At 41.5% G+C, this 27,299-nt stretch overlaps 1 protein-coding gene across 1 annotated transcript in view; it reads left to right on the top strand.

Moving 5' to 3' along the window:
- Nucleotides 1–27,299, top strand: part of Ctnnd2 (catenin delta 2) — an 874,755-nt gene that overhangs the window by 626,533 nt on the left and 220,923 nt on the right. The window contains 1 exon segment of the mRNA XM_028882044.2: nucleotides 16,531–16,744. Within this exon segment, the coding sequence (XP_028737877.1) occupies nucleotides 16,531–16,744 (214 nt within the window).

Raw genomic sequence — 27,299 nt, 5'->3', positions numbered from 1 at the left:
AAAAACACAGAGCCAAATATAAGGGTGAAAGCCTTAGAGAGATCAGAGAAATAGGGAAAGTCACCAGCCAACCTTACCTCACCAACTCTGCAGCTTCCAAAGAGAGAAACTTCCTGTCTACCCAGGCTTATATACCTTGCTTTTCTGCCCTCTCACTGGCTTTTAGCCCAGCTACCTCACTTCCTCTTCCTACACAGCTCTGTCACTTCCTGTCTGTACAGACCTCCAGGTCTGTATGATTGGTACTGAGATTAAAGGCGTGTGTCACCATGCTTGACTCTGTTCCCTAGTGTGGCCTTGAACACACAGAGATCCTGTCTGCTAAGTGATAGGATTAAGGGCGTGTGCTACCACTGCCTGACTTCTTTGTTTACTTAAAATGGCTTGCTATTTCCTCTGATCTCCAGGCAAACTTTATTTATTAAAACACAAATAAAATATCACCACAATGATTATAAAATTTCCAAGTCTAGAGTTAAAGCTTCATTCTTCAAAAGATCATGGTATGTCTTCTCAGTGCCTGGAATTCCTCTGGACCTTGAAGAGCTGAGTTGAATACTTCAGATAATATCTCTGCTCTCACAATGCTTCTATCCTCCAGACTTTCTGTGGAAGCAGAAGTTCAGTGATGTGCATAAAATAAACCATCAAGAAATAAGTAGAAAGTATAATGGGACCTAGAGGAGGGGAGACAGATCTAAGGAAGAGGTGCCAGGTGAGATGATCATGTCAGTAGTTACTCAGGCTGGTCAGATGCTACTGTGATGGAAAGGGAGTCATTCTGTAGCCATGGTGAAAGCATGTCTGCATGTTCAACAGCATCTAGATGCCCAGAGCCACAGAAGCCAAATGTAGTCAGTGGGAGATGATTGGGTAGGGTAGGCAGAACCAGATCCTGGGGTGGTGACCTTCTAATGTGGGATATGGAGGAGTCTTAGCAGAGATTGACATGTCTGAATATGTGTGTTTAAGTAAAACAACCATGATTACTATGTATCCATAATTTAAAACTCAAACCAAAACATTCTTTGGTGCCACTCTGCTTTGTTACATATCCTCCCGGTCTACCACCCAGTTAAAAACCCAGTGTGTACACACTGCTTGACTTCAAGCTTGGAGAGAAACTTCATTTGCCAACACATAGAAATCACAGGACAATTCTTGAAGAATTAAAAACAGGAACCAGGTCACTTATATAGACTATGTTCTTTTAAATGCATAATTAGAAAATCACCAAAGAAAGAAACTTGATCGTTTGAACATTAAAGATTTTGAGATCCTGAGAAGCTGCATGAATCAAGAGGAGAAGTCTGAAAGCATGGCTGAATCAGAGAGATTTAACACGGATTGCTAAATGGTCTTTTAATAAAAATCCCGGAGCCAGATATTGGGGTAAATGCTGAAAGATCAGACAGACAAAGGAACAAGCCACAGCCACCACCTCTTACCTCACCAGCTCCTCAGCCTGAAAAAGCCTCTAGTTCCTGTCTCCTCACACCTTATATACCTTTCTCTGCCCAGCCATCACTTCCTGGGATTAAAGGCATGTGTGCTTCCCAAGTACTGGGATTAAAGGTGTGTGCCACCACTGCCTGGCTCTGTTTCTCTCCTAGACTGAGTCAATCTCATGTAGTGGCTTTGAACTCACAGAGATCCAGACAGATCTCTGCCTCCCGAGTGCTAGGATTAAAGGTGTGTGCCACCACTGTCTAGCATCTGTGTTTAATCTAGTGGCTTGTTCTGTCCTCTGATCTTCAGACAAATTTTATTAGGATATACAGTATATCACCACAGAGCATTTAATTACTTATAATGTAGGTTGCAGACATTTAATCTAGTAAACTCCAGTGAAAGTCTTTGAACTGAGGTTATTGATGTAGAGAAGTAATTGTTCTCAGCCTTTAGGTGGCTACTTTATCTACTTGAGAGTTGCACACCTCAGGTGGGACCTTGACCTTGCAAGTAATGAGTTAAAAGAACAAAAAATATTAGTGTTACATATTTTTGATTGATCCATTCTAAAAGAGAAACAGAGCCAGGTGGTGGTGTTACACACCAGCACTAGAGAAGTGGAGACAGGAATATAAGGAGGGTGGAGACAGGATCTTGGCACACCCTTTTGGTCCGAGGATTGAGAGAGGTAAGAACTCTCTGGTGGCTAGTTGCTCTACTTCTCTATCTTTCAGCTTTCACTCTGATATCTGACTCCAGGTTTTTATTGATAAGACTAAATAGATTCATGCTTCACGTTCCTGTTGCTGTGATAAAATTCCATTGCCAAGGCAACTTACAAAAGAAAGAACTCATTTGTCTTACGGTTCCATAGGGATCAGAGTCTATGGTGGCAGGGAGGCATGGCCGCAGGTGTGGCAGTCACAGCAGCAGGAACAAAGGGGAGCCCACAACGTGAACCTCAAGCAGGAAGCAGAGACTGAACTGGAATAGCACATGCTTTAGAAAACATCGAAGCCCGCCCCCAGTGACACACTTCCTCCAGCAAGGCCACACCTCCTAAACCTACCCAAACAATGCCACCACCTAGGAACCAAGGATTCAAACATCTGAGCCTATGGGAGACAGTCTCATTCAACCACCACAATATATACATTATATATATATATATATATATGTATGTGTATGTATATGTATATATATAATTTTTGGAATGTTATATGTGTATAGAATTTTATTAATTTAGTATTACTGACTTTAAAATGCCTGGGAGGCTTGCTAAGACTTCGGGACTCTTGCTGAAGTCTCTCTCACATTCCCCAGAATGAAGCCTTCTTCCTCTGTAAAGAATAAATAATAAGACCAGGACGCATGTCAGTGTGCTTCCAGAGAAACCCAGGAAAAAATAAGGGTAGCATCTGGTGCATGGGTTTTTAGCATGACTGTTCACAGTAGGTTGAGTCTGGTAGTGCCCCAGGGAACTCTGGGTGGTGGCATTGTTTTTCTCTCTTGCTCAGACTTTGGAATTCCCTGCAGGCTGATCCTCCAGGGCCAATGGCAGAGCTCAGTGGAGAGTCATAGATAGATAGGCTCCATTGTTACCTTCTGGGCTCAAGAAACAGGACTATCAAATTAGAAATAGCAATAATAGTTTACACAGTTAAGATATGTGGAAACTCCCACATTTGTGTTAATATTTTTGAAATCCATGGATGTGAAGGAATGGGGAAAATAGATTCTAAGACACATGTTTACACATTCTAAAATGAAATCATTGAAATGCCTCCCCAGATGGATTGCTGACTCTGAAGCCATGGCCTCCATCGCTTCCATCCTCTGCTCGGGAGCCTGAGGTTGGTCCTCCTGTGTTACCACCTCCATCACACTTCCACATTGATGTGGATTTCAGCATCTGCCTAGTGTTGTTAGTTCCCACAGTATCTGCTTCTAGGAGGTACTCTGTTCAGGCTGTTGCCTCTCATCTCACCACATGCTTCTCCCCACCCTTTCAGGGCTCTCTGTTCTTGGAGTCACTCAGTGAGCCCACAGACTGCTGGGAACTAGGCCCGCTGGCCAGAGCTGCTTGCTGTAATCATGCAATTCAATTTGGTTCTGTTTTCCCTTTAAAATTTCCAAGAATCTTAAATTCTACTCCTCAAAAGAATCCAAAGTATTCCCAGTCACAAATCCATGTTTGAAGAAATTTGAAGATGAAGAAAACATACTGTCACCAAACACCAATGCCAGATCCTTTACCCCAAACTAACACATGTGTACCCCACCCAAAAATGTATGGTACTCTGGACTGGCAAGATGCCTCAGTGGGTAGAGGTTCTTTCTGGCAAGTCTGGAGGCCCAAGTTCAACCCCCAGAACTGACATCGTGACAGGGGAAGCTGAGACCTGCAGGTCATCCTCTGATTTTCCTGCAGGTGCAGTAGCACATACTCACTTGTACACTCACATAAACACACACATGCACACACATAAACACACATGCACACACTCACATAAACACAAACATAGACACACTCACATAAGCACACACGTAAAAATAAAAGCAAATGTGTAATTGCTATACCCTGAGCATGTTAGGGTGTAATTGCACCCTGCTTGTCTCTGAAAACCTTGCAATGGGCTTTACAGGGCAGTTTCTACCTTCACTGTGAGATCCTCCAGACCTGGACCAACATTTAATAAATATTCCTTCTCAACCATAATGACGTCCCCTGGATATTGGTTATTACTACAACAACAAAAGAAAAGAATAGTATTTGGGAGCTTATATGATGCTTCATAACTTTATACAGAAAGGGGGGAAAAGTTCCAAATACCTATTCTTTTTTAAGTGTATAACAAGAAGACACTTTCAATCATGTAATTCATATAATAAAACCTATTTTGGATTCTATACAATTTCAGGAGGTTTAGTGAAAATCTTACTTGAAGTAGCACTTTTAAAAAAAGATATATAATTTTAAAATAAAATAAATGTAAAGGGAATTTTTGTTAAACATTCACCATTGCTCTTTCAGTGGAATATGTTGCTTTTTCTTTAATATTTATCATCTGTTATAACTGTGGGCTATCTGAGATACAAAACAATTTCTCTATTATGTTTTTGAAAGATGCCGTTTTTCCATTTTGCATGGACAAGGGAACAGTAATTTTTTTAAATGTATGCCTTTTGTGTCAACACAATGAAATTTAAATGAGAGGCTGTGTCTCTCCTAAGTGCTTTGCCATCTGTCAATCAACCAAAGTATGGCTGTGATGATTATCAGCAGCACGCTTGTTTATTAAAAATGAAAAAGCCAAGAATCACAGCCAGCCATGATTCCTTTCTTTGACTCAGGCATCATACTTACAGCCCTATCAACCAAGCAGATCTGGAATTTGACACTGTACAAATCATCTTCCTGTCATTCATATGGAAGTTGCTGGGTTTCTCTCACTGGGGTGGTCTTGGTGGCTTTGCCTGGTACCCAGTCTGTCTTTAGCATATTAGTTAGTTTGTAAGGTAGTGTTTTAGAGGAAATCTGCTTCTTGCTTGCTCAGAGTAAAGCCAGCTCCCCAATGATGACCAAAGTCCCCCCAATTCAGTCCTGCAGCGTGGTACCACTTCATACCGCACCTACCCTTCTCTCTCATCCCTCAGCCCTAGGCCATGACCTCCTTGCTCATCCCAGTGACCCTCACCACATTCCCTCATCGCTAGTGGTGCGTCTCCCAAGCAGTCTGCTGCCCCTGGCACTCACACCATCTCTTCTGATTCTGTTATGTCTTTGGTTCTTACTTCCTGGGTACTGGAACTGTACATACAGTTTACCTAATCTCCTATAAGGGAAGACTGCAAAACAATGGCTGGATGATTGCCAGTCTCTTCCAGGTAAAGCTGCTGCCAGTTTCCCCTGTTCATTCATCAGATTTGCTTCTTTCCCGGCTTCTTAGTCTCTGACTCCTGTCGAGGCGTGTTGCCTCCTTAAATGGAAAGTCTTGGCCATCTAACCCTCCTTAAAGGCTAGAAAGAAAGATGAACAGTGGTCTGATCTTTACAAAAGTAAAGGCTTGGAGGGAACATCTGTGGGCTTCCTATATTCTGAAATGGTTTAGTAATTTTCAGATAACTAGGTTGTATCTCTGCCTTTTGGAGTTTGGATCTTCAAAAATTACACTAGTGCATACACCGAACTCTGTTAGGTGCTAAACCACATGTGAATTTCAGTTTTCTGTACATAATCATGTGAATTTTTATCTTCTCCCAATGAAGAAATGAAAGAATGTTTGTAATTGTTCATCCAAAGGGATAAATGTTTACACTCAAAAGAGATGTCTAACTTATTTTGGTTTTTGTTTATTATTTATTTATTTATTTATTCATTCATTCATTTTTGTATTTCCCAGACAGGATTTCTCTATGTAACTGAGTCCTGTCCTGGAACTTGCTTTGTAGACCAGGCTGGCCTGAAACTCACAGAGATCCTCCTGCCTCTGCCTCCCAAGTGCTGGGATTAAAGGCGTGTGCTACCATGCTTGGCTTGATTTCTTAAGATCAGAATTTGAAGAGAATTTGCTTTGAGTCGACATTTATATCTTTGAATTTATTGTGAACTTGAACCTGCTGACTCCAGCCTCCATCGGTACTGAAAGACAGGGAAGGAAGGAGGGAGAAAAGGAGGTGAATATCTGGACCACAAGTCAGATGAAGATGTCTCCTCACCTCAGCATGTATCCTCTAGCAGTGTGTTACAGTCCTATTCACACTTCTAAAATCAGTGCTCCTGGGATCACAAACACTGAAATGATTCCTTTTGTATGTAAACAAATATGCTTTTTTTGGGAAATAATTTATTTTTATTATTATTTGTGGCTTTTTTTCTCAAGATTCCTTGTTCATCATTGAAAGCATTTTTATGTTCATGCCAATTAATTTTATCTTTATTTGGTATATTTAGCTCCTCTTTAGTACACATGACACATGACCACCTCCCTTGTGAGCCTTTTGTCATGAAATTCAACCCTCCCACACTGGCTTTTAATGTTGCCTTTTGTCAGATAGCAGATTATCACTACAGCCTGCTTTTCTTCTCAGCCATCCCTCAACCATTTTGACTCTGCCATCAATACCCCAATGTTTTATTTATTGAAACATTATACAATATTTATCCATGAGATAAAATAATCCCTTTGCATTCCTCCTTATTGAAAATGGTCTCTGTCTTATGATGTGCTAAGATTACAGATCAAAGTTATGCTTTGTTCAAAAAAATCCATTTTTGATTGAAATTGTGTTAAAACTATAAATAAATTTTGGCAAACACTGATTTTTCAATATCTAGTTTTTCATTATGATCTGGGCATTTTGTTCTATTTTATTAATGTATTTGTTTGTGTTGCTTAGCAATGCTCTCTAATTCTACCCACATGGTTAGAGAGTTTATTCAAAGGCCCAGGCTCACCAATAATAAGAGGATGATTAAAACTTAAAACTAATGTCATTTCGTATAAAGTAGACTGAGAAAAATAAAAGAATTCTATAATATGAAGTGTATAGGGTGGTTCTTGCTCACTGCAGTAGAATGTAAATTACTATAATCTTTTAGACTACATCTAGTGGTTGAACACATGTATAACCTATAGTCCACTAACCCTATGCATCTGTGGAAACGTCTTTTCTGTGCACTTATTGCTTGTATACCCCCAAAAACAGGCAGTAAAAAATGTCTGTCTTCATGAGACTAGATAAAGAAGCTGCCCTATAGACTTACAGATGAGCACATCCTAGTATTAAATGCAAATTTATTGGTTGTGAGAGAAATTCCATTTATATCTTTACTTAAATAAGTATCACCAACATAATTTGTGATCAGTGCAAGTAGAGAGAAGTAAGTCCTCCACAATACCACCCCAAGACCCCTTTGTGGATGAGCTCTAGAGGTGTGTGGGCATTAGAAGCACAAACTAGATTCAGACCTTGACGTCCCTGCCTGCCTCGGTGTCCCCACCTAAAATAAGGCCGTAAGCATTTTGTCCTTTGTGTTCATAGCCAACAATTTCCCTGGTCTGCCCCTCACTGATGTTTGCAGATGTGGTGAGAGTGTGTTGGGTTTCCACTCTGCCAGCTGCCTTTAGTCAGCCTTAGCTTTCCCGGTAAACATCCACGCACACCTCCTTCTGATGCGCTTCCACTTTATGCTTCATATTTATTTCTCTATCTACCTATTTATTTGATAGGTAAGGTCTCATGTATCACCCTCTGGCTTCTCACTATGTAGTCAATCAACTGTCTAAGCCTTTTGAATTTACTTTATGCAAGTTTGAAGAATGGAAAGTGACATTCCCCTGCTGTGTGATCCTATTTTCAGTTATTCTGCGTTAACCCCCTGCTGTTTCAGGACCACATCCTAACTTTTTTTCTTTAACATACAGATCTTTTGGGGTTTCTTCTTGTCTTCTCTTTCCTTGCTGTCTATAGACTCTTGGTCCGTTGCCGCGATGTTTTTCTGATTGGTGCTTTAGACTGTGTTCCTCCTTCCATAGTCCTGTAGTTTCCTCTGATTTTTCCCCTATATTAATTCTTCTAGATGATTTTTTTTACTGTCATTCTGTCCAAAACAACTTGGAAACCTAACTTGACTTTGGATTATAAGAGCTTTAGTTTTTATCCCCATGCAGGTAAATGAAAGTCTTAGTCCTGAAAGGTTTCAGGAATGTAGTCCTCCAGACCCATCTATTCACAGGTACTCTTTTTTACCTCAGTAATATATGTAAATTTCCTCACACAAAGCCCTTAACCTTTGTTGATTTCCACAGAATTCTATATACTGTGATCTATTTTTTATTAAAATTTTAATTCTTTTTAATATACACACATATATGATAACTATGAAGATAGATAAGGAGAGTCTTCAGTTTTCAACCTTATTAAGCTTATATCTTGCTGCATTTCCTAATTAACTCCTAAAGCATTTTTTTTGTAATTGTGAATCTGTTTTTCAATGGGCTTACCAACCTACTTCAGTTTTTCTGTCTTATGGACCATTGTATCCATAACACAGCTAAATGATAAGGTTGGTCACTGGCATTCTCACACTGTTTTTTCACTTAAAGTGAGGTTGATTCTTGTGTTGTGTGAATGCATAGTAGTGATGTTTGCTATGGGCCAAGTTTAGGTTTAAAGGGTCCACTCACTGAGCCTTAAAGCAAATGTTCTCAGAGGCTAACTTAAGCCCCAGACAGAAGCTTGGGTCAAGGAGCCCTAGGAATGGCCCAGACCCAAGACTACTCCCTAAAAATAAAAGTATATGGTCTCTCTGGGAGAGCAACATCAGCCCCTCTATACGCCTGGGTAATGTGGGGTCAGGGGTTTTCTGGAAGAAAAGGAGAGATAATCAAGGGGGACTTAAACCAGTCTTAAGCACAAGGGCAGTGAAAGCAAGTCAGTCCTTGAAGTGAGCTGTGAAGGGTAAATTCCTCTTTACCATGTTCTGCACATGCATGAGAGAACAGGGATATACATGCCTTTAATTGTGAGATGACAGATTGTCCAGAGCTACATCATAACCCACCTGTCCGTCATTAAAGACCCACCCTGTTCTCACCGCCAGGGCTCCCTCTTTCCTTCTCCTGTGTCAGGAAAAGAACCCAGAAGAGACCTCGTCTCTTGACTCAAATGTTTTCTTGCACCATTTTCGTGCAGCAGAGTATAGACTATGTTATTTTTCTTGCCGTTGATAAATTTCTACTTAGGTGATTGGGATGATGGCTTCATAAGGGAGACCACATTTTGCTCAAGTATTAAGGACCTCAGTGTGAACTCCCAGCACTCATGTTGCACATCCACAAGTCCCGAGCTGCGGAAGGTGAGACAAAAGCGTTTTCCAGATGCTACTCAGCCCTGTCTCAAGGGTTAAGGAGAGAACTATATGGCAGAACACCTGAGTCCATCTTTGGCTGCCATAGTGCACATGGATGATCCTGTCACCATACATAATGCATGCAACACACACACACACACACACACACACACACACACACACACACACACACACGTCTATACATACATTATTATGCATCTTGTCCAGCTTATTGTTTCACACTCAAAGAATATAGATAGACATCCTGTCATGGGACACCCTGCGACCTCCTGAAGTAACATTTGGGGAAAGAATTTGGAGAATAGGCTTATTTTTTTGTTTTTTGTTTTTAAAGGAGGCCCTTCCGTGGCTGCACTAGAGAGTAAATACAGCTGAGACCATCTTTGGGGGGTTCAGTACTTCTGATCCCCGAGGACTATTTGGAGGACATGAGATCCCAGCCCTCAGGAAGATGGCTTGAGTGGCACTTGGCCTCTGTGCTTGTTTCATTGGCAGGGAGCCAACTGCTCATACACCCACACCTGACCTTGCCTCATTCTCACAGTGGAACTGACCAGAAACCTTCACCACGGTTGTTGTTAGCAAGAGGAGAATAATGAGCAGAGCCTTGCAGCAGATGGGGGAGGGATTTCTTTGTGGCATTGCAGGTATTTTTGTGTCTTTTAAGTACCTTATAGAAATGTATCACTGTGTGGAAGATAATGATTCATGTTCAGTCCGAAATAAAGGGTTTCCCTGTTCTTCTTTTATCTCCTTAAAGGATGGGACCCTGGGGTGATATGAACCTGAGAGTTAATACAACAGTAAAATAGATCGTTTCAGAGGTTCCCGTGAGAAATGGTTTTCTTTCACAAGTGATAGAAAACTTTACTAATATTTACTGTAATCCAGCCACTTGTCTTAAGTGAAAGGTAATTGAAAAAGATTAAAAATGTCAGAGTATCTTTTCCAAGGTGTCCTTTCTGTCACGTGTTCCCAAAGCCACCTTTGGATGGTCTTATCTGATGCCAGTGCCAGCCAAGGAAGGACACATGGATGGTGTCGGAGTCTTTGTGCTGAAATGGGTACAGGGCGACAAGGAGTCTATGAATTATGAGGACTTCAGAGTTGACGCTTAGGTGGAAAGAGGAATGAAATAACAAATATGAATGTATCTGTAGACTTGTGTCCTCCTCAGGCATCCCTCTGTGCTGTCTCATTTTCTTCCTAACAATTCCCTGAGTAGGCAGGGCAGAAATATACACTGCAAAAAACAAGTAATTTTGTGCCAGATGCAGAAGAGTCTGCAGGTGGAGCAGAAAGTCGAGGTCCCATACATCCTCCACCGAGGTTCATGAGCGGTGCCCGGGGGAAATCTGTGAAGACGGAACCATCTGGGCCATCTCAGTTCTCATTGCGGGCATCAGTTGCTATACTTTTGTTTTCTCATCTACTTACTGGAAGTTACTCTGTTAATGAAGTGAAACGTGTTCCTCTCTTCACTCTATTTTTCATATAACAACAACAAAAAAAAAACCCTTGAAATTGAGAAAAAGGTGTTTTTTGTGTAATCTTGGCATAAGAGAAATGCTTTTCTGAAATACATAGAGAGTAAGAATTACTCAAAATTATTTAAATGTCTTTAAGAAAATCTATTAAGTTATGACAAGAAAAGCAAGCATTGCACTCCCTTTTAAAACATAAATTAATTCATTTTCCTTATGTTGGAAATACAGCTAGCAAAAATCTTATGGTATTTATGTATATAAAATTATTTCTTGCCGGGCGGTAGTGGCACACGCCTTTAATCCCAGCACTCGGAAGGCAGAGCCAGGCAGATCTCTGTGAGTTGAGGCCAGCCTGGGCTACCAAGTGAGTTCCAGGAAAGGCGCAAAGCTACACAGAGAAACCCTGTCTCAAAAAACAAAAAACAAAAAAAAAAAAAAATTATTTCTTAAATGACCAGTACAATCAATACAATTGAGTAAGAATTGAGTTCATTAGCCACATACTAGATGGGATTCTGGATGTATTGCATAATATTTTAAATTTGCACTAAAACCACTTTAGAAAAGTATGACTAGGAACTGCATTCCTTTCACTACTATATGTTGTCATTCTATTCATAAATTAATTTACATATTGACCAGATAATAAGTTTAATAAGAATATCCTTTATCAAGTTGGCTTATAGGTATAGTTCCTTGACAGATAATCCTTCTGTAAATATTTTTCTTATTTCTTTGAGAGTTTTGTATTCTATGTATTTTAATGGTATTACCCCTTTGCCAGCTTCTCCAGATCCATACCTACTTCAGCTCACTTCACATTGAGTCTTCGCTTTTTAAAAATAATAATTTAAAAAATCAAGTTCAATTTTTAGGTGTGGGACTATCCCCTAAACCATGGTGGTCTGACCTAGCAGGGTCGTATCTTTAAAGAAAAAATCAACTCTGTCTTTCCCACTAGTTATAAATTGTAATAGATCCTCAGCTAGGGGTGAGACTTCATGCCTACCTTCCCTGCTACATGCCAGAATTTTGTCTGGCCTGAGCTTGCTCAGGTCTAATGTATGCTGTCACAGTGACATATCATTATATCCATAGATTAGTGCTGTCTCTCAATCCTCATCTGAAAAGCTTCTACTTGCAGTAGATGGTTATTAACACGGAGACCTAGAACTGGTCAATGTGATGAGAATAAGAAACTGGAGCGTACTTAGTCCAAATGGGACATCTGTATCACACTCCATCCTCCCAAGGCTCATGGAGCATCATGGCAGAGCATATGGGAAACTGTAAGACATGAGATGGTGAATGACTTCAAGAAAATAGTGTTTTCTAAAAAGGTAATACTTGCTGAGCACTTTGTTAAACAATTCATATTTTAATTCTTGTTTAGTACTGAGAATAACCCTATGAAGTGTCCCTGTCTTGTCAATACTTATAGACAAGTAACTGTCTAGAAAGGTACAGAGTAGCCACAATTTGAACTCCAGGGAGCCCTAAGCCTCATGCTGTGCTGCATCTCTGATATAAAATTTAAAGTGATGAGTTAGGCAAAGGAAGCAAGTTATTTCACATAACTGGAGGGAGAGAAAGAAAAAATAGAGATTCTCTCTTAAATTCTTTGATATAGCTTCTACGGTGTAACTGAAACACATTGTAACCCCTATGAAGTATACTTGTTTATTATTCAGAGGTAAGTACATGGGCATATGTTAATTCAGGTTCATTGGAAACATTCATTGCTTCTCAGATTTAATTTCACAAACTCAGTATTCAGAAGCAGAAAGATGTTGAGTTCAAGACCATTCTGAGCTACTTTTTTTATTTAAATGAAGGAAAAAGAAAGACAGCAAAGAAAATAATATTCTGTCTGTCAACAACCCAACAAGGCAGACAGTAGGACATAGTTTTGCTTTGGTTAACCAATTCACACTTCATCACAGGAGGTGGAAGCCATCAGTCTCCATCCTTCTAATTCTTGATGAACTGGCTCCCATCTAGATCCTAACTAGGCAGAGAAATAGATATGAGATACCTACATAGAACCCATTGAACAAGTCAGCCATATATCACAGAACTATATAGTAAACAAATTAAGGCTAGCTACCTGGGTTGGGAATAAAAATCTTTTGTGATCATTTTCTGATTCCATCAGGTTCAGAGATGTAGTCCATTCAAATGAAGCTGGGATGGTCCCATCTGCATTTCAGATTGATTTTATTCAACCATTTGCCTTAGTGCAAATAAATCTGATTCACTCAGGAAATCTTCAAAGAGGGGAACACAATGTCATTCCACTGCACTCTTACAGAGTGGCTGGAATCCAGGCACTGAGAACATCAGCTGCTGTGAGGTCAGGGAGCAGCAGGAAGTGGTGGTGGCAGTACCCAGCGGCACAGCTGCTCTGCTAGACTCCTCGGCTGCTTTTACCAAACTGAATATTTTCGTAGGATTCAACTATTAGTCTCTTGCATTTATCCAGAGGGTTTCAGAGCTTAAGTACATACAAAACTGAGCACATGTTTAGGTGGCTTTGTGCATAATTTCCAAAACTTGGAAGCGACCAATATAATAACCACCTGTCTAATAGAGAAGTAGATAAATTCACTGTAATATATCCAGAAACAGGAATGTTATTCAGTGCTAAAAAGAAATATAGAAGCAGGAAAGACAGAAAGGAACCCGAAATGCATACCAACTACTATAAAAAAGAAGCCACCTTGGACATGCCATGTACCATTCTTTAATGCATAATAATTATCTATTCAGTTTTGACTAATGTGATAGATAGTCTTCTAGTGGATTTATTTTATTTTGATATTATATAAAGCATTACATATTAGCTAACATATAGTTGCATTTTAATAATCCCTAAAACTAAAGTCTTTTTAAGATTTGATTTTTAAAGACTCCTGCAGAAAGGGATGGGGAGATACCTCAGTCAGTGAAGTGTTTGCTATGTGAGTAACAGGACTGGAGTTCTAGCACCCACATAAAGAGCTGGAGATAGTGGTGTCTTATGTAATTCTAACACTGGGAAGGTGGGGACAGACAGATCCCAGAGGCTTGCTGGCCAGGCAGTCTATCTGAATCCATGATCTCCATATTCAGTAAGAGATCCTGTCTCAAAATCTAATGTAGAGAGCAGACAGTGTCTTAGCTAGGGTTTCTATTGCTATAAAGAGACACCATGACCAAGGCAACTCATAAAGAAAAGCATCTAATTGGGGCTGGCTTACAGTTCAGAGGTTTAGTCCATTGTCATCATGGTGAGAAGCATGGGGACATGCAGGCAGACAAGGTGCTAAAAAGGTAGCTGAGAGTCTGCATCTTGATTGACAGGCAGCAGAAAGAACAAATGAGCCATTGGGCCTGGCTTGAGCTTCTGAAAGCCACCCCAGTGACTCATTTATTTCAGCAAAGCCACACCTACTCCTACAAGGCCACACCTCCAATAATGCCACTCCCTATGAGTCTGTGGAAGCCTTTTGCATTCAGACCACCACAGGAAAAATGGTTGAGTAAGACACCCAACCTCAGCCTCTGGCCGTCTTGTGCATGTGCACCCAGGCATGTGTACCACATAGACACATGTGTCACCCAAACACGTAGACACATGCAAGCAAGGACCTGCTGTTCGACTTCCAGAACTATTATTGTATATTACTTCATCAAGTCACATAAACGTGAAGTACATTATCAAACTAAAAGTATTTACAAAATTAAAAATTAACTTATTGATTTGCTCTCACGTTTAATATCTATGCCTGATAGGTTCACTATTATGGTGAGATTTATTTCTTCTTTCTCAATGGCTTCATCATTATTTGAAACTATAGAATTGTAAAGCACAGAACACATATGCAAATGCACACACAGAGGAAAAAAAGACCTTCCTTATACCTTTGTATACTCATGGGGTGACCTTCTGAGGTGAGGTAATAATGTGGCTGGGGCTATAATGCAGACATGCTCAGTTCATGTCACACACACACAGTTCTCCCGAACGCTGCCAAACAAGCCCAGGGTAAAATTGTTAAGGAAGGACATTGTTTCAGGTTCCATTGTTTCTTTTTTAATCAACTCAGTCATCCTTTGAGCTGCCTTCCCCAGGCATCCTTACCACATGCAGGCTGTGCTCAGTGCAAGGAGGAGAACTCAGCATTCACTCAGCAGTGCTGTGCCCTGGGAGTCCTCCCCTCTGTCTTTCTGGTGCTTTTCCCATGGGAGGCACAATACACAAAGCACTACATCATGCTTTCCAGATTAAAGAATTTGGGTTCCATGAGCACTGTAAAGCTTTCTGCTTTTTATGTTTGCATTATGTGCATGAGTGAAAACACTTCTTGTAGGCTCTTAATGAATCATCAGTGTTCCAACCTGTGTGCATGAAGCCTCCCTCCTTATATTTGTAAGCTGATGTGGGAAATGCCCCTGGAGATCCCTGCATACAACCTCAGCTGTTCACAAAAAGCCCTTTTTCCCCTCCTTTATAGTGCATATTACTCAATTTTGAACAGCAATGTTTTAGTAAATCTATAGAACCCTAAGGTAGCAAGTCATATGTTAATTAACGCTCCTCATTCATTCAGCATTGATGTGGTGAGCATTTATGGTGAACATGGCATTACACTTGGGATGAAAGGATATTGGTGAAACAAATGAAGATTATAGTCTTATGGGACCTTGGAATGCTGGGGTGGGGAGTAAGTATGGCCAGATTGCAGCTTGAAGCAGTGTGGTTGAACACCATTGACAGAGGGGCAGGGTGCAGTGAATAAGTTTTCTGAAATATGAAAATTAAACTATGGAGGTGCCAATCTTTCAATCCCTGATAACATAGAAGTCTAAAGAAAGACAAAGAAGCCCTCCCAAATGAATCATCTGATTTTCCACATAAATGCAGCAAGCAGTGTTAAGATGTAGCTTTGCTGCTGCTGATGCCAACGAAGAGTCTGTGTATTGATTAGGTACTTTGTTCTCTCTTCAATTTAAATACTTAAGTTGTCCCCAAAGTTAATGGGCAGCAAAAAGGCCATGTATGTGGAAGCATACCACAAAACATTTCTTGCATTCATCTCTAGATTTCAGTTTTCTTTGAACAAATAGAACACTACAGCATAATGTGTTTTTCACTGTAGTTAATCAAAGACCTAAGTGTGACATGCTTTCTGTGGTCAACCGTGCTGTGCCTCTCACTCTGAGTGACCTTCTTGCATCCCAGAACTTCCGAGACAAAACCGCTTGTGTCAATTATTTCAGCTTCTCATTGAGTTTCAGCGCCTTTTATGTGTCTGCAGTCTTTCCCTGTTAAGTAGAATACTTTCGGTGTTTTCTGTATCAATACTGCTGCCCTTTAAGACAGTGGTAAAATTTAGTTAAGTCTCAGGAATGGTAATCATTCTAACTCCGTGAGCACATGACATTTTGGGTTTGTTTTTTAAAGAAATGTTTGAGGTACCCATTATGGAGTTAAAATTACCTTTCCAAGATTCTATCCTTTGAAAGCAGTGCATTCACTTTCTCATGGGTAGGATATTAAAGCAGTTGGAGGGGATGGAATCCAAGAAGAGCACTTAGTTTCCTCCCCTTTTGTAAGCCTCAATCCAGTTCAGTGCAGCTGTCTGTAGCAGGTTTGCTGAGGGAAACAGTGCTTGGGCTCAGACAGCAGAACCTGACTCCCCAAGGCCAACGCTCTTTCCCTTGTTCTTTCAGATAAGGAGACAAGGAGGCATACAGCTCCTGGTGGACCTGCTGGATCACCGGATGACGGAAGTCCACCGTAGTGCCTGTGGGGCTCTGAGGAACTTGGTGTATGGGAAGGCCAATGACGACAACAAAATCACCCTGAAAAACTGTGGTGGCATCCCAGCGCTGGTGAGACTGCTTCGCAAGACCACAGACCTGGAGATCCGGGAGCTGGTCACAGGTCAGACTTCTTACTAAATGGTTCCATTTTACCTCAAGATGCCTGTTTCAGTATCCAGCCCAGCAGCAAATGTGAGAACCAGGCATTACAACTCAGAGCCTCCCAGAGCTGATAACATAGTCATTTTCCAATTTCAAATGAGTCAGTAAAAATACCATCAAAGGTAACATACGTAGGTAGACCATGCTCAATAATTAGAAACGAGTAAAGGTAGCCATCCCTAGCATTCTGTGATCTTACTTCAGTCCTTGTCATTTGCTTTAGAAGTAGTTGAGTTTCCTGCAGTACCCACAGGCCGTCATTAGAGTAACATTAGAAATAACTGATAAGGGGACAAGGCCTTCAAGCTATTGGCAACGAGCCATATATGTCCTGGTTTATGAGTACACTGAGCATACTGTGCTTCTAGTGCTAATTGATTGAGTAAAATACCCCTGCATGCTCAGCGTTCCAAGGTTATATTACTGAATATTAAAGAGCTGTTTGAAAGTTAACTTGAATGCCTTTCCACATTCATGGAACTTTGGGTTTTAGACTTAATAAGAGTAGCTTGTAGAGTAATGAGGGTTTAAAGAGGGAAAATGTTGAAAGCGTTCAGCCCGTACCTTTCTTGGAATAATTGGGCAGAGTAACTCGTTAACTGTCATCCCTCACTTTGTAAGTGTGCAGTCTTGTTGGCGTTCTAATGACACACGTGTCCCCAGTACGGGATTCCAAATGGCTCTGAAGTTCCCTCTTCTTCATTATGCTCACTACTGTTGTAGGTGGTTTTTGGCTTCTCGTTCATTAAGGTACCCCTACAAGCAAGTATTTGACAAATGAATTGCAAATGCGACTTCCCCAAAAGATCCCTTAATTATCCACTATACCATCGCCTTGACCTTCTGTCTCAGGTCTAAAATTTCCCTATATCTATGCAGATGAAGTATGTGAAAAAAATATATTTAAGGAAATGCATCGCGCAAGCTACAGAATCATAAATAGGCACGCAAGGCTGGCTCCAGACTCCCAGTCTCAGTACATTTCCTTGTGTTTTCTTTCTTCAAGGTAGTTGTTCTATCTCTTTCTTGTTTTTAGCTAAGTTTAAACGAGACCCAAATCGGCTCCTCTTTTTTTATGTTTTCTTTGTTATGTCCTCCCCTAACCCTTACTTGCTTGCTGGCTTTATTTCCTCTTCATTTTTCTATAAGTAGAGGGTTTTCCTTGTGGAAATAATTATTGGCAAGGGTTATAGTATTATTAAAGTAATGTTTCACAATGAAGTCAGATGGGTCAGGCGAGGTAAAGCGGTCATTATCTGCATTTTGTGACTTTGAGGACTGTTTCCGAGGTGAATTACACAATCTGAAATAATTCCCTGCCATTATGGTTATGCAAGACCATCTTTATTCTCACTGGTTGTGTGTGAGTTGGAAGTGCCTGGGAGAAAAGGACTCAGTATGTGTGATGGAAACAAGATGCTTGGTGCGTCAAGATTCTGCTACTGGATACAGAAAGCGGGGGAATGGGAATCTTGCACAATACCTTCTGCATAGGCTGGACATGTTATTCCAGGCTTGGAAAAGACTTAGAATTAAGTTACCTTTGTGTTGTCTGCAACTCAGAACCATGATCTGGAAGCTGCTTCAATAGCATTTATGGCGTTACCAAAGAAATCGTGTGAACGTTGGAGGTAGCTGATGACCTAAACGCAGTGGGCCCATGGCCTGGCACAGGAGCTGCGGTTGGCACTTGGGGTGCCCAGAAAGGGGTCAAGAGAAGCTGTTGCCTTCCCCAGCTACTTTTGGAAGCTCTTGGGGACCACCATTTTAACCCCAAACAGCGGCAGAAATGCCTCTGAGCTCCACTTGGAAATATCAAAAGTATACATCCTTCTTGGAAGGTTAAGAAGATTTCACTTGTGGTGAAGTTCGGGCTGTGGGAAAGATGTAGTACTTGGCATACAGACCAACCTTCCCTCTTTCACTCTGCTTCTCCTGAGGAAAGCCGAACAAGAATGTCCCCGTGGTAGCCAAAGCTTTCTCCTCTTTCCTTTCTGAAAGGAACACTGTCTTTGAAACATCGGTGAATCAGTTATGAACAATCAAAGTTACTACCCTAGCAGATGTTGTCTGCCTTCCCAGAGGCAGAGTGTTATAGTCTCACTGTAGCTGGGGTTAGCATTGTAGGTGCTGTTAAATAACAATACTGCAGTACCATCTCGCAGAAGGGAATGGGAAGAAAACGCCTGTGAGGACAAGCTTGTGCAGAGGGATGGGTGCTGGGAATACAAAGCCTTCTAAGTTTTTCCAGGGGCAGAGACTTGAGGGTACCAGGAAGGCTGCAGGACTCAGCTGACTTCTGTTTAGACATCACACCAGTGATCAATCTAATCAAGTCCAAAGCCAATCCTTCTGGCCTGAGAAAAATGAAATGAGGTAAATGGAAGTCAGAGAGCCTTAGAGACAAATCTGCATCTTCAGCACTGGCCCATATCATCTGCCAAAGCGGGCTTTGAAGTGCTGATTCTGTTGACTCCTGCAGAGCTTGAGGAATCCAATGTTTTATTTCAGCTAACCCAGTTTAACCCCAAGGTCACCAAGCCCTCCGTTTCTCTGTGTCTTTCCTCCTCTGAGACATTTGTCTCTGCCCAAGTCCAGTGGTCTCCTTGGTGTAATAAGCCTGCCTGTGTGCTCCCAGGAATATCATGCTTCCCACTCATCATCCCTCAAGCACTTCAGAGTGCACAGATGTTAGGTGTTCTGCTAAGCCCTGCTGACTAACTGACTCTCGATCGAGTACTCACTGCCAGGGTGAAGCTCTGCTCTGAATGACCAATGCCTGGGTATTACTGAGCGATAAACATGTAAAAATACTGTGATGGTTTAAATTAGCAACAGCCCCCATAGACTCATGTGTTTGAATGCTTGCCCTATAGGGAGTGGCACTATTAGGAAGTGTGGCCTTATTGGAGTAGGTGTAGCCTTGTTGGAGGAAGTGTGTCACTGTGGGAGCAGGCTTTGAGGTATCGTATGCTCAAGCTATGCCCAGTGTGGCACACAGTCTCCTTCTGCTGCCTTCAGATCAAGATGCAGAACTCTCAGGTCCTTCTCCAGCACCATGCCTGCCTGCCTGCTGCCATGCTTTTCTCATCATGATGATAATGGACTAAACCCCTGAAACTGTAAGACAGCTTCTATTAAACGTTTGTAAGAGTTGCCAAGGTTATGGTGCCTCTTCACATCAATAGCACCCTAAGACAGAAGTATTCTGACAAATGTGTCCACATTTTATAAACTTCCCAGATAAGCAGTGAAGAAGTCAGTGTCTGTGGAAGGTATAGAGAGATGTAAAAGCGGCTTTCTTCACTTCCTTTGCTCCAAGGAGCCTCCACAGATCCTTTTGGGAATGAGGTCATGTGTCCATGCATGAATTAAATAAAACTGTGATTTTTTTTTTCAATTCTCCAGGAGGCATGATACAGAGTTCATCAAGGACTCATGACATGCTGTGTTATAGGAGTTCCCTTAGGTAAAGGGAAGTTTTTCCCTCAGGCTTTCTTCAGCCTCTGAGCTCATACATCAGAACACAATGCACTGGGAAATGTTAAAGGACCAGGGAGACAGGGGTTCTTTGAAGTCATCCTGTCTATAGATAGATATTAGGATCTGCAGAATTGTAAGCTGATTAATTTAGTGATCTTAACATGTTTTAGAAACAGGAATTTGGATGAAATCCAACTATCAAGTCTTGGAATGAGCCTATGTGTCCATCAGCAGGGAAACGAGTAAAGAAAAGGTGGCATATATACACAATGGAATTTTATTCCTCAGTAAAGAACCACATTATGTTGTTCAATCAAGAGGTTGTCATATGAAACAAATTCAGTCAGGTCCAGAAAGAAAATGATCACCTTTTCTCTCATTTGTGGACCATAGAATTTATGTAAATTCATAAAATTGCATATGTATATCTGACAGGAAGGTAGAGGTGAACGCTCTGGGGAAGCTAGGGGGACTCACCGGAGAGGGAGGGCTGAGTGGGGTCAGGACACAGTCAAGTGCCTTACGTACTCCATTAAAATGTCCACATGAAATGCATTACCATGTGCAAGGTGTGTATACTGATTCAAAAGAGATACTGAGAAAGCCAAAATGCAAACAATAGAAGGATAAAATGAAGTAATCATCCCACAGGTCCATAAATTACTTACTGAATAAACCTTAGAAAACTGTTTGAACAATAATTAAATGTTAAAGTAGAGGTGTCTGCCTGCAGCACACAACCAGGCATGCTGGAAAACACCTGCCTGCTCACTTTGCAGCCGCAGCTCACAGCGGCATGTATTTCTTCGCTGCCTAGTAGGCCTGGGAATACATAATTTTCCTCCTATGCAATAATTAGGATGAGATAATGATCAGCATTGTATTTAACCCCAGTTGAAGTTATTCTCTGTTGTCCATTACTCACCATGCTTGGGAGCAAACGGACCAATTAGAAATGTTGCGTGTCCTTTGGGCATGATGAATGTAAGGTTTTTCTCTCCCTAAATGTGGGAATAATCAACATAAATTTTGAAATACACAACTGAAGTTTTGAGAATGCTTCACAAATAATAATAAAGCAGATTTTTATTGGAGCATAAGACTTGATCAGTAAGTTTTACATCGGTGTCCTTGGGAGCATCACTTCTCCAACAGTAGGGGGTAGTCTGTTTATGCTGTGTGGGCCCAAATGGTCCTTTCTTTTAATTAAGGAAACCAGCCACTGACTCAACCTTGCCAGTGATTTCATTTTTCTTTCTGGTTTTTAAGTTGGCATACAAACTAATGGGGTTTGCTATAGCATCTTCATATGTAATATGTCATCACATATGCTTCATCCTGATTCCTCCTACCCCCCCACACTGTTGCCTACTCTCATCTTCCTCTTATTAGTTCATTTCTTCCCCATAAATAGTCCCCCTTTCTTTCATGCTATGTATTCTGTTACCTGCTCTTTATTTTCCCATTCCTTAAAATCACTTCCCCCTTCTCACCGTCCACTCTCTGGTTTCATGACCTTAACACACACACACACACACACACACACACACACACACACAAATTTAAGTCTTGCATATAGAAGAAAACGTGCAGTTTTTGTTTTTTTATCTTTGCCTATGCTTTCTGTGATTGCTGATTTCCTTCTGTCTACTCAACATCTTGTACTCCAGAGCCCCATACATCTGGCAACATCAGGATCTTGTCCCCCAGCTCTATTGCATAGCAGCCCTGGCTTACAACATCTGTCCCCTGGATCTCAATACCCTCTTCTCTAGTGTTTTGCCATCTTACATATTCCTAAAAATGGGCAATCAGAAGATATTATTAAGAAAATACCAGTTTTAAAGTCTCACATGAAAGTGAACTATACTAGATATGGAATTTATGATAGAAAGTTATTTTTCCTAGGAATATTTTACAAATTTAATTTTATCTTTGATATTATAGGATTCTGTGAAGGTGTGTGCTGATATTTGGCTGTGTGTTTCTTTAAAAAAAAATTCCTTGGTACTGAACACTTCCAGTTTAAAGAATGACCTTCTCCGTTCTGAAATATTACCTTTTTATAAACCACTAATTCCCATAGCCTCCTTTTCTGTCCTCTATGCAATTAGTCAGACTTTGACCCTCAGGTTGTTTTTTTCTTTGCTTATGTAATTTGGAGACCTTTGCCATTCCTGTTACACAATCGCGGAACCGTTTCCACCGCCTAACATTGATTTGTACCATTCACTTTCCTCACTCTTTGTAGAAGCCTCTGGGAGCAGGGTTGAAGACTGTGATAGCATCTTTCTCATTACTTTTAAGAAACCGCTTTCTGATTTTTATGGCCTGTGTTTTTATTTTACTAATATATAGTGTTAAAGCATTTCTCTAAGAATGTCGTATAGCATGAATCATCTCACTCTTCCTGGTGTCAAATCTTCTATTTGGGGTGACTGTCTCTTTAGTTTTGCAGACATGCTTGTGACAATTACCCTAGATCTTCTAACTTTTAAAACAGAAGGAAGCTGGGCTTTGTTGAGCTGTCTGCACACAAATGAAGAGTGGTAAATATGTGGTGAACTCTTTCTCAAGGTGGACTGGTAGGGTATACTTTGTGGTGAAGGGTCCATAAAGTGTCTTTGTTAGGTAGATTTTTCAAGACTGAATTTTAGCTAGGGAAGCTTTTTAGCCCTCCCTTATACAATCAGTTTTCTTGTCTTTATTTTTTCTGGAGTTCTTCAAAGTTGTCAGTTCTGTATCATGGCTCTGCCTGGAAGGATAGGCCAACACATTCCTGCCTGTGAGTGAACATTGCCCTTACATGACTGTGGCAAATCAGGAAATAGCCCACTGTTTCTATACAAAGTCTTCATAGCTTCTCCCTTCCTATTTCCTTTCCATATGCCACATGTTTGACATCTATGAAAATCTCCCTAAAAGTCCATTAGGACAACGAGTCCCCTCATTGAAATAGAGCCCCCTGGGTAGACCCCAGCCCTAACTGAGTTCCCCCACTGCCCTACTGGTCCACTAAACTCCTGTTGCATGAGTGAGACATAGGATGAGATTTCTGCTGGATGATATCTTTCTATTATCTTCCTAATTCCATTAGATTCCTAATGAATAATATCTTCCCTGTGTGAGTTCTGAACAGTTTGACAGAGAAAACAAAATGTAAATATTAGTGAATATTATTCCTCTTTCTGGTGGAAGCCAGGTTGGAGGCATTATTCTAGGTATAGCAGCTACTTGAGCTTACTAATTCAAGACATTTTATTATGTTTTTGTTAGTGTTGTTGTGGATTGAAGCCATATTCCACTAGCAGTCTGCCACTGAACTACATCCCCAGCCCCAAGGCACTTTTCTCTTTACCCCGTTGTCTACCATCACCCAGAGGCTCCTTCAAAAGTAGGAGCTAAGTAGTTTACCATAAGAGCCTTTCTTCCACCTTTATGGCTTTTGAGGGAGAGGGTCACTTAGAATTCTGGGCAGAGAGTTAATAACTCACAGCAAGAGTCACTGAAATGGGTCACAAGAGCAAGATTTTTAATCAAATTCAGAGCCATCATGTTCTCAGGGTTCAAAATTAAACCCCAATTTCATTCCTTGTTCCAAACAGCATGTACCCACATTGTCCAGCACAGTGAATCAGGGTTTCCACAGTAACAATAAGCAACAACTCGGAGGTGAAAATGAATATAGATGTCCCAGAAGGACAGGACAACAATGAAGAATTATCAAATTCCCAGGGAGAAATTAAAATCAAAGGGGAAAACCTATTTCATGTTGAAATCCAGAGACATTAAAGTTCAAAATAAAATGAAGTTTAAAAAGCCATTATCTCTTGCCATTGTGTGTTCTAGTAAGTGAATGGGGATGTAATCACAGGCGTAAAGGGCTAAGATGAGGGCATCCTTGACGGACTATCATTCTGCTGGCAAAAGATGCCCTTGAACTTAAGTTGGAGAAACAATACCAATCTGGTTTCGTTTGACTTCAAGAGTCCATTATCAATGAGCTTAAATGTAATCAAGAGATAAACTGTCTCGGTTAAGTATGATGTTAAAGGGGCTGGAGGGATGGTTCAGTGGTTAAGAGCACTGGCTGTTCTTCCAAAAGACCCAGGTTGATTTCCAGCACTCACATGGTTGGCCCAAACCATCTGTAACTCTAGTCCTAGGGGATCTGACCCATTCTTCTGGCCCCTTTCCTTAAGGTACATATGTGGTGCACAAGCATGTAAACACACAAGCAGAGCATGCATACACATAAACAGAGTGATGTAAATAAATCTTTCATTTTGGTGTTAAGCACGTACCACCTGAAGGAGACTTGTCTGTGACTTGTTGCTTATTTTGGAAAGGTGTTTAAGTCACCTTACAATATCAGAGTATGGCGTGGAGGCAACCTATCCTATTGCCAGGTATAATAGCTGTGGTTTCACTGGAGCAGCAGACACTCTGGGAGTGACATGGAAAAATGGACTTCCTGTCAGGATTAGACCTGATATTATAGTCAGAGCTGGCAAAGAAAGCGCCATGCCTGCTGATGAGCTGGGACGGGACACTGGTTATCAGGCTGTCATCAGGAAGAAAAGCTGGACATAAAGCATGAGAGACAACAGCACCCAACCAGGACCTGGATGACAGGCTCATGTCTTCTGTTGCTGGTCACTGATCATGTTCTAGCCATGAGTAATGGTTCAGAGCTTTCATGTGTATGGGGCCCGGGCACGCTGACAGAGGAGATGCGGTATGAGCAGACAGATCTGTGTCCCCCATGCTGCCTCCTTCCTACAAGGGGAAGAAGCAGAGCAATGAAAATGTACACAGACCGGTGTTGTCTGCGCCTTGTCTGAGATCCGCAGGATTCCTGGCTGTTGTCTCATTGGTACCTGCCAAACTTCAGAATTCCCTGTGGACAGCAGCATCTGGAGCCAGGAAGGGAAGGGAGTTCTGGGAAGTGTAGTGCTCACTCAGCTCAGCTCAGACAACTCAGCCTAACCCACCATATCAGGACTGACATGAGGTAATATTTTTCCCTGATGCGGTGTGTGTACCATGAGCATGCCTGGAGGCCAGAGGAGAATGGATGGGTCTTTCCTGTCCTACTCTACCACTCTCTACCATATTCCCTTGAACCGGGATCTCTCACTGAACCTGGAGCTGGGCTGGATTCTAGAAAGCTCCATGTTCCACTCACACCTGAGTGCCGGGGTTACAGACCTGTGTGTAGACACACCCAGCTTTTTATGTAGGTGTTAAGGACTTGAGCTCAAGTCCTAACACTTCACAAGTGGCCCTTATTTGATAAGCCATCCCTCCAGTCTCTGAGTTTCCTCTCTGGGGGTTTTCTTAGCTGTCTGGTACCACAGGTAGAGGGATATGTACTGTCTGCTGGTGGCCTTCACTTCCCGTGGCTCATTAACAGCAGGCATTCCTCCATCCTGTGCCACAGCAGCTGCTTTTCTTCTATTTGCTGTGGAACCGGTTGGGTCTGATCTCCCCACACCGTCTGGCCATCGGCCTCTCCTGGGGATGCACATGTGTGTGCACCTGCCGTGGTACAGTTGCACCATGCCGCCAGCTCCTATTTTCTGCTTGCTCAAGAGCTCTTCATACCTCCATACTGGGACCTGCTGCTGGCTTTCCTTTCTCTTTTTCTGTCTCTGGCAGATCTTTGGAAGGCTCAGCCAAGTCTCTATGCATTTCTAAAACATCCCTTTGGGTTCCAGAACAGCAGTTGGCCAACTCTGTAGAGGGGTAGCTAGAAAGCTTTCCAGTTTGTAGACTCTTGGGCCTGCATTAGAATCACTTAGTCTACCTATAGGTTAGTCACAAGGTTATACATAGCTGCAGGGATGTGACTGTGTGTCAGCATGGCTTTATTTGTACACGTAGGTGGCTGGCCCTCAGGTTACATTTTATAGAAGTCTCAATCAGTCTTTCTTCCACTACCCACTGTGGGTGGCACTATTTCCTGAGTAGATCCTTGACTCTGTAAGCAGAGTGCTGTAACACAAATTGCTCAATGGTCTTATTAATAATGCATCCTGAGTGTAAATGCAATGTGACTGGCCAGCTTCCTGCTCCTGGCGCCAGACCTTCTCTCCTTCTCTGCCTGCTGCCGTGTCCCTGCCATGGGGGACTGTAGGCTTCTGCAACTATAAGCCAAAATAAACCATTTCTTCCATAAGCTGCTTTAGTCAAAGTGTTTTATCACAGGAAAAGTAGCTAAGAGAGTAGACATGTGCAACATATAAAATGGGCAACCTCCTGTGGGGACTGGCAGCTTCCCCTTCGTCCTCTAGAAAATGCCAGGACACCTCTTATGGAGACCAGGGAAACTCAAATTCCCTATGTTTACTCTCATAAGAGGAAGAAGGTTAGAGCTCAGTCTTACCAGACAAACCAACAGGTGGTTTCGTTAAGCCTCTCTAGCACTCTGGGAAGGGTGCAGAAGTGGTTGGAAGAAACCTGTATTCTATTAATACAGTCTTCCACTCATAGGAAGGAAGACTTCCTGGGGAAGAATCCTTCCTCACTAATGCATGGCTGTTAATTCCAGTCGACTGCTGAGGGACCCAGAAGATTAAATGTGTTTGTTTAATCTCTTATGGACCACATGGCATCTAGCTAGCTTCTAATTAGTACATTCATTACAGAGACATTGCCTGTTCTAACCTGCTATCATTTTGGCCATTTTAGAGTCATCTCTCTACAGTGATTAATCAAATAATATCTACATGTGAAAAAGCAAAAACTTACAGTCCTCAGCACTGTTCTGACCCCAATTTCCTCCTACCAAGTTGAGTTCAATCAAGTTAGGGAATGTGCACCATCACAGCCCTGCTCACCTCACTCTGTCCTAGAGGTAGACACGTTTGTAGTTTATTCACACTCATCCATTAAACACATCAGTGAATGTGGTGAGTACCTACCCTGTAGATGTGAGGCCAAGGTGCTTAGTGTTGCAAGAATGGGAATCCCAGGTTTCTCCTCATCATAGACCAGCTTTCCCATGGATACAAATTCCTTTTCCATAG

This window comes from Peromyscus leucopus, chromosome 11, assembly GCF_004664715.2.
Source record: "Peromyscus leucopus breed LL Stock chromosome 11, UCI_PerLeu_2.1, whole genome shotgun sequence".
Taxonomy (NCBI): domain Eukaryota; kingdom Metazoa; phylum Chordata; class Mammalia; order Rodentia; family Cricetidae; genus Peromyscus; species Peromyscus leucopus.
This window is presented reverse-complemented; position numbering and strand designations above follow the sequence as displayed.